Source organism: Salvelinus alpinus, chromosome 9 (genome assembly GCF_045679555.1).
Source record: "Salvelinus alpinus chromosome 9, SLU_Salpinus.1, whole genome shotgun sequence".
Taxonomy (NCBI): Eukaryota; Metazoa; Chordata; class Actinopteri; order Salmoniformes; family Salmonidae; genus Salvelinus; species Salvelinus alpinus.
The window spans coordinates 69,576,968-69,585,549 of NC_092094.1; the positions used below are offsets into that span (position 1 = coordinate 69,576,968).

General features: G+C 43.4%; 1 protein-coding gene across 1 annotated transcript; it reads left to right on the top strand.

The window, feature by feature from the left end:
* Positions 1-428: 428 nt before the first annotated feature.
* col10a1a (collagen, type X, alpha 1a) lies at positions 429-6,284 on the top strand. The gene is made up of 3 exons (XM_071327016.1): positions 429-560; positions 954-1,089; positions 4,147-6,284. The coding sequence occupies exons 1-3, from the start codon at positions 555-557 to the stop codon at positions 5,982-5,984; spliced, it is 1,980 nt and encodes a 659-aa protein (XP_071183117.1). The 5' UTR covers positions 429-554; the 3' UTR covers positions 5,985-6,284.
* The last annotated feature ends 2,298 nt before the right edge of the window (positions 6,285-8,582 follow it).

Consider the following 8,582-nt stretch of genomic DNA (forward strand, 5'->3'; position numbering starts at 1 on the left):
AGCACTACAGCGAGTTAGTTTAACACTTTTAACACAGATTTAGCTGTTTACTCTTATGGTACTATTGACAGAAAACTGACCAAATCTGGAAGAACATTTACCAGATCTGTTCACCACACAAAAGGTAGAGGAAAAACGTTACAGGGAAAACCCATATGAACAAGAGCAATAATTAAAATAAATCTTCAAACCAAACTGAACTATTTTACATTTTGGCGTCTAAACTTGATTATTTTTGCAAGACTAAAATAAGTTCTAATCATGTGTCTAACTATTCGAAGCAAATAGGCATCCTTACAGTATGTGAGATGCCTGCATTGGGCAGATCTGTTAGCTAATTACAGCGCAGCTCTGAGAAGGGAGGTACTTGTGTGGTGGGGGCTATTTCTTATGATGCAAGGGGCAGATATGGTATAAATACTCACATCATTGTACTGGGAGGCAGCAGATTCTCCAAAGTGCTCCTAACCTAAGGATATACAGCAGCAGCAGTAGGAGGACAGTGGTGCTGAAGATTTCTTACCCCTTTTTGGAACTCCAACTCACTCAACTGCATGCCGGTATGTGTGCTCTTCCTCTCTATCCGCTTCATCTCTTGGCGCAGTGAACAATAGGGCCCTTCCGAGGCCTGACTCCTACTCCCACTGGGATGAGCCAGGACTGGGCAGGTGGAAGAGATGTTGGTGCCTTATAAAACCAAGGAGGATAGCCAGAGTTCTAGAAGAACAGGCTGAGATCCAGGAGGCTGAAACTCAGTATTCAAATGAATTTCCTTGCTATCTATATCATTTGTTGTACTTTTTTTTTTGGGGGGGGGGGGGGGTGTAATTCAGTTGTGTGCGCAGTTCAGAGTTCAGTATATGTGTGCAGAGAGAAGAAAGAGTGTTACAGAAATGTCATTGCAGCAAATTCAAAATTAAAGCTAAGCAGTGTTGGATCTTTTCTTGTTTCAGAAAATGGAAGTAAGAGTATTGAGCATCCTCATCCTCCTGGTGGCCTTGACAGCTGTTCATGGTAGTGGTTCATATATAGTGAAGAAGGTAATGAAGGTCTCCCCCCAATACCAGCCCTACTCTGTGAAGAGCCACGGTAAGAACCAACATCCTCGTCTACATTGCCTGGTATGCTACAGGCGATGTCTTTGAAATCGCTGTGATAGTTTCAATGGACAATGTAACAGTTCAACTATAATCAATGATTCATTCTAACATCTTCACACTTTCCCACAAACAGGCAGATATATGTGCACATTTTTCCACTGAACGTGTGATTTCCATCTGAGGATGTACACTTTCAGTTCTTGCACAGGGACACTCAGACATACAGTTGAATTAATGAATGACATTTTATTTTTGTGTCATATTGGCAGTAGACAACCCATCCCTTACAGGATCAATTGACACATAAACACACGTTATAATAATTCACAGCGATAGTAACAGTTGAATCACATTATCTTGCATACCGTCTGAAGTGAGTACGCTGTGTATGCAGTTGTTATCGTTCTCACTCAGGCTAAATAACCCTATTTCTTCAACAGTCATTTTGTTATAATTCTACAACTGAGCGTTTTAATACCTTCACAATATCTGTACTTCAATTGAGTTTAAATGGATTTTTTTTACTGGATTCTCAGTCAATCTCTTGGTGCTGTCATTAGGTTTTAAGAAGTGATTTGAGGATCCCCAGTTAGATCAGTGATTCAGTTGTATAGAACTTAGTGGGGAATATAGATGTGCTGATATTTTAGTATTTTTTAAATATTTAACTTTAAAAAACGACACTTCAGTACAGATGGCTCATTTCAGTCATTTATAAAATGGCAATAAGTTGGACTGTCTATAAATATTTAATTGTTATCTTCTATTGTAATGAATAGCTGATTTTGCCCTACCTAACTGATGGTAACAGTAACGATACTGGATTTTTTTAAAGTCATATACAGTATATAGTTAGCTAATGCATTACTAAGGAAAAAGAGACACATTGTATGATTCTTCTTATGTTTATGTTTCAATTAACTATATATATATATGACTTTTTTTTTAAAGTCAGTATCGGTACTGTTACCATCAGTTAGGTAGGGCAAAGTCAGCTATTCATTACAATAGAAGATCTAGAAGATAACAATGAAATCATTTATAGACAGCTCAACATCATTGGTTTCTTGCTGTAACAAATGAACATTAAATTGTCATCAACTGTATTTTCATATCATATAAAGTAGTGTGTAAAATGGTACATGCCTCTTGTTAATATTATACGACTTTAACACCGTCAATTACAGTTCAATCACCCAGAAATATATAGGTGTGCCTTTCAAAAAGTAGAAACATATGTTTTGATGAATCTAAACTAGGCCTCGACATTTGACCAAGGACATGCCGTTTACACCCTGGGTCATGTGACCACATAAACAATTAATTTAAAAAAAAAAGACTCTTACAATTCATCATTCTGCTTTACAAATGCTTGTTTTCTCCCCATACTACAGTTTCTTAAGACAGAAATGTCTGCTTTTTTTATGGTGAAATGGTGAAATAAGAACAGATTGAACCCTTGAGAAAATTACTTTGAGCTAATAATTCAGCAGGTTTAAATGTCTATGCAGGTTTGACTTGCACTGTTAATGCTATCATACCCAATGCTTTCGAAGTGGCAATTCCTAAAAAAAAATGGATTTCATATTCTAGTTTGCCTTATTAGGCGATTTCCTCCCCCATGCAGGTTTAACATACATGGACAAAAGGGCAATTTCATTGATAAACATTTTGAATAAATGTGCCAAAATCATTGGAATGACCTTGAGGGAGAGTGTACCCCGACATTTTGCAGGTGATTGGGGGCCATGTATAACAAGCATCTCCGAGCAGGAGTGCTGATTCAGGATCAGTTTTGGATCAGATCACAATGAATAAGATTATATGGACAGGGGGGACCTGATCATAAATCAAAACTCCTAATTTGAGACACTTGATACATACAGCCCCATGTTCCCATGTTTCCAGCAAAAGGGGGTGTTAACCAAATGTCAAACTAGAGCGAGGTTAAATTGGGAAACACGACTTACTTCTGTCTAGCTAGCGAACTAACTTGCCTACCCAAAACAAAGATGTAGTACACCATTTTGGTAAATGATCAGGCGGTGAATTGCATTCTGGGAATCCTAGTATAAACAAATAAGGTATCCACCAAATGTACATGACTTTTGAATATGGAAAAAAAAAAAAAAGATCATTGTTCCTCTGACAATTGCTGAGTGTAACACAATACTTTACTTATTTTAATAAGTTCTAATCCTCTTCATTTTTCATGTCCATAAATTAAAATGTCCATCCTCCATCACTCAAACAAGTAGGAGGGCCTGCCCCACCCAATTAGATTGGGCAAATACATTATTATGAAAACAATACTCCTCGTCCACCATCCACCAATGTATTTCTGGCTATGCCCCTGCAGTACAAAGACCAAAAGTGCACCCATTTGTTGCCTGGGGTGGTCTAGCGGTCTAATCGGCTGCCTTTGATCATATGTACTGTGCAGCTGTGAGCATGGGTCCGAATCCGACTCAGTGCTCTAGCACCCTCTCTCCTCCTTTCTTTCATCTCTACACCTCTATATCTACACCCTATCCAATAGAACACAACAAGTAGGATAAGGTGCTCCACTTGTTTGTAAATTAGTGTTATTATTAGTATTATCTTAATATTCTTTTTTACTACATCCTGGCACCTAAATGTGCTCATAGTACCTTGAGGTGCCCACATAGGGTAATGGAAGTCAAAGTATTGTGCTTTTAAAGTGCACTACATTTCTGTCTCCCAATTCTATAAACTTCTGAACAAGTATGTGCACTTATGTATACTTAATGGATTTAAAACGAAAAAAATATGAATATGCTTACACCTTTCCAATGCTTTAAAATATGTATGGAGGAGTGGACAAGTGCACACTTCAGGAGTGGCACACCAATCTCAGCTCCTAGTCTTAAATTAAAATAATAATAATTGGAGAATGATCGACAATAGTAGCTGACTTAATTATAATTCTATAATTAGGTAGAGACAATTGCCAATAACACATTTACTACAAGAGGATCACTTGTCATCTGTTGTATTAATAAGGTGACTTGTTATTTCTCCACAGTGGTGTCAGTGGCAGGAGAGCCCGGTACCCCAGGTGAGCCCGGCCCAGAGGGACCACCTGGCCCACCTGGCCCCGCAGGGGAAAGAGCTGTGGGACAGCCCGGACCAGAGGGCCCTGCCGGACCACCAGGACCTGCTGGCTACTCCGCACCTGGCAAATCTGGCTCTCCGGGTGGTCCTGGTAAGCCTGGTGTTCCTGGTGCAGCTGGCGAGAAAGGAAAGGTGGGGGCAGCTGGACTTCAGGGTCCCAGGGGCATGCCTGGACCTGCTGGAAGCCCCGGACCTGCTGGAATCTCTTCCACCGGCATACCTGGACCTCACGGTCTGCACGGAGCAATGGGACCAAGGGGGGAAACAGGTCTTAAGGGGCATCCAGGTGTGCCTGGTTCGTCAGGAGCTAAAGGGGACAGAGGAGTGGGTATCCCAGGGGCACAAGGTGAGACAGGGGCTGTGGGACCTATGGGACTTGCTGGGCAGCCTGGAGCAGTCGGTGTTGGAAAGCCAGGCAAGCCAGGATTCCCAGGTGAGGCAGGAAAGTCAGGTAGCCCAGGTAGGGATGGGGGTGCTGGTCCCATTGGATTGCCAGGTGCTAAGGGCCACACTGGGGTTCCTGGTGTAGGTCAGCCCGGAAAATCAGGTGATAATGGGGCTCCAGGTATGCCTGGTTCATCTGGTCCTAAAGGTCATCAGGGATCAACTGGAGCAACTGGTGCTCCTGGTATCCCAGGATATGGAAAGCCAGGAGCAAATGGACAGAAAGGTGAAAGGGGAGTTGTAGGAAGCACAGGTACAACAGGTCAGAAGGGTGAGCCAGGAGCACATGGATTCACTGGAGCTACTGGTGCTACTGGGCCCATGGGTCCTGCCAGTCCTCAGGGTGCAAGAGGCTTCCAGGGAGATACTGGGGAAATGGGTCCCAAAGGTGACACAGGTGCAATGGGACCCCAGGGACCAAAGGGATATAAGGGAGATCAGGGAGCACAAGGTTTCCAGGGCAAGCAAGGTTATACTGGGGCAACAGGGCCAACTGGTGCCAGTGGAGCCACTGGAGCTCCAGGTAACAAAGGTGACACTGGCCACACAGGTTCAACTGGTGCTTCAGGTGTCCCAGGACCTGCCGGGCCCAAAGGTTTCCCAGGGCGCAATGGTGAGGCAGGTGAGGCTGGAGCTGCCGGTGCCCCAGGTACCAGAGGCCCGGTTGGACCGGCTGGTTCCGCAGGTACACCTGGCCTTAAAGGACACCCAGGTCTCCCTGGCCCAGCTGGACAGGCCGCTAAGGGAATCCTTGGCCCTCAGGGTCCCCCTGGGCTCCCTGGTAATGATGGTCAGGATGGTGGCCAAGGCCCTGCTGGACCTCCCGGCCCACCTGGTCCTCCTGGCGAGGTGTTTTTCGAGAAGAGCATAGGCATGGGTGAGGTCATGGTGCCTACTCTTGTCAAGGCCCCAATGTCTGCTTTCTCTGTTTCCCTGGCTAGTCCTTATCCTCCATCTGGGGAACCCATTAAGTTTGACAATGAGGTGTACAATGCAGAGAATCACTATGACACTACCACTGGGAAGTTCACTTGCCAGGTCCCTGGAGTCTACTACTTCTCATACACCATTCACGTGAATGGGGCTCATGCTCTGGTGGCTCTGTACAAGAACGTCACGCCGGTCATGTTCAGCTATGATGAGTACAACAAGGGCTTCCTGGACCAGATGTCCGGTAGCACTGTCCTTATGCTCGATGTGAATGATACAGTCTACCTTCAGATTCCTGATGATGAGGCCAATGGCATCTTTGCCGCTGAGAACGTCCACTGCTCTTTCTCTGGGTTCCTTATCGCTTCAACGTGATACGGTGTCACCCAATAACCACACAACAAAATCTGCAAGCTATTTATCAAACAAGTTATCTCCCTGTCTTTACCAACCAGGCAGTTCTCTCTTTGAGGAATAGAAGCATCCCGAATTGAAAATACAAGAAGTGGGTGCTAAGAGGAAGGAAATCTAACAAGTTATCGGGGATGGGGAGGCAATCAAAGTTACCAATGATTCACAGTTTTATTTTGTGAGTGGAGGCAACATGTGAAATTGAGGTGTTATGGCTATGTTGTGTCCTGAAAATGTCTTACTGATTACAGCAAGTGATTCTTGTTTTTGTGTATGTCTGTGTTTTTTTACAACCTTTTTTTTGGTGACCAATCAGATATATTAATTACTTTCTGTGCACCATGTTGTACCTGACTTCCTTGTATGTGACTTGAATATTGTGAAATGGCAATGGTCAAATTGACCATAAGAAATAAAACAAGATATAACACACCACAAAATACTGACATATAAATGTAAATTGCTTACCAACAACATTGTTATATCTCCAAAGATTAATGTCATATAAAGCAAAATTACCAAAATAAATGTCTTTAAAAAAAAATTGGGGTGTGATTGGGACTTTCAAACAATGCAAAGGTCATTAAAATGCATACAGAATACTGATGATGTTCTTGTCACAGGCAGTTAGCTAGTTTACATAAAGGGATAGGGCAAGATTATTTTACACGGCATCAGATAGATACCCTTTTTACGTCTCTGCGTGCATTTTGAAGGAAGTTGCTATGACTGGAAGTCTATGGGATCTGCTAACATGCTATAACTTGTGGCAGTGTCGTCTCTCTCTCTCTCTCTTTCAGAAAGCTTCATATTCAGAACACAACTTTAGCTTGGCTTGTGGGGGCGAAGCAAATTGATGAGGAAGTGGGGGTGGGGGTGGGGTGGGGGGGGGGGGGGGGGTTAGGGTTAGGGTGCTGGGAAATTGGATGTAGCAAGGGTTGTGCCTGCATATGACACATTGTGATAGTTTAAGGGAAGTCCAAGATCAAGGCTTAACGTTTTCTGTGCAGCGCACCACATGGTTTACAACTCAAGTTCGATTATGGAAGGAACTAGTTTTAGTTCATCGTTAAACAATTGGTGTTCTTCACAATATCAGATGTCACTATTTGAGACTCTGTAGTAATGCACATTATGCTCGTTATGGGGTGTACATAAAGGACTAAAGACCTTTTTACACATTTTTCGATTTTGTAAGAACAAACGTTCAGAAGATATTTTTAAGCATACTGTATTGTATGTGTGTGTAGCCTCACCCCAACCCCAACCCTACTGACGGACTGACCCTAAAGCCCAGCAATCGCACCCCAGAGCCTTTTTATTACAGGTGGGCAACCAAGGGGTCTACAACTCTGTCCGGGTGTACCCGGATCCCTCTGGCTCATGTGTCAATGCCGTGGAGTCACCCTCCCTAATCCCCCCTCCGGTTTCCACATGGCAGAGATGGAAGTGGATCAACCGACTCCACAACTAGCAAAGAACCTAACCCGGGTTCGCATCTCACCCCTAAACCTAACCCTTACCCGGGTTCGCATCCCACTCCCACCCCCGACCCTAACCCAGGTTCGCATCCCGCTCCCAACCTTAACCTTAACCCTTCCTCCTCATCATCCCATCAACAGAAAATACTCATCCCCTTGGTATCAACATTTTCACTAAGAGTCAGACCCCTACATCAAGCACTAAAATACAACTTCTCCATAGTACAACAGGTTTACCCACCCCTTCATCCTTACAGAATCATTTCAGCATTCAGGAAGAATAAAAATCTCAAAGACTTATACTCAGTCAGGCAAAGTTCAGTAACATACCACCACAACCCCCCCAAACACCATACCACACACTACAGACAGAGAAAATTAATCTCCAATCCCCACAGTGACACCTCTGCCCCGATCACAGAAAGCCTCTCCCTCAGCACCTCCAATGTTATCTATATTATCATCTGTACAATATGCAATAAACCCTATATCGGTCAAACAAAACATACAATAGAAACCCGGTTGAAAAAACATCTGTACAACATCAAACAAGCATAATTACATACAGTACTGGTTAATCACTTTCAAGATCACCCCATCACCAACCGCAGTGTATCGGTTCTGCAGTCGGGTCCTGGGTGGACCGGGAGTCAGCGAGGGGCAGCAGAAAGCAATTGGATCAGAGTTTTAAAAACCATTACACTGGAGGGTTTGAATGAGAAACAGGGATAGGGCGTTGAGGGGTTGGAGGGATTTAACCTTTTTAGTTGTAATACGAAAATGTCAATTTTGAAAGAAAGGTGGTTTGATGGATAATGTGTATGTTTCTCTGTTAATAAATAGTTCTAAAACTGATTGATTTCAGAGCATGCACTTGTTTATTCATGGCTTCGAAAATTCGGCCCTCCGGAGGCCTGGCCTACTGCTTTTAAGACTCTCTCAGTACCATCTTTGTTTTATTTATGATCCTATGCTGCCATCTAGCGACTCTTATACGGCATTTTATTAAGACATTGGAGGGGCACATAGGAACAGGCCTGTGCACCTAGAAAAAACGAAAGTTTATTTTAACCCTACCAAA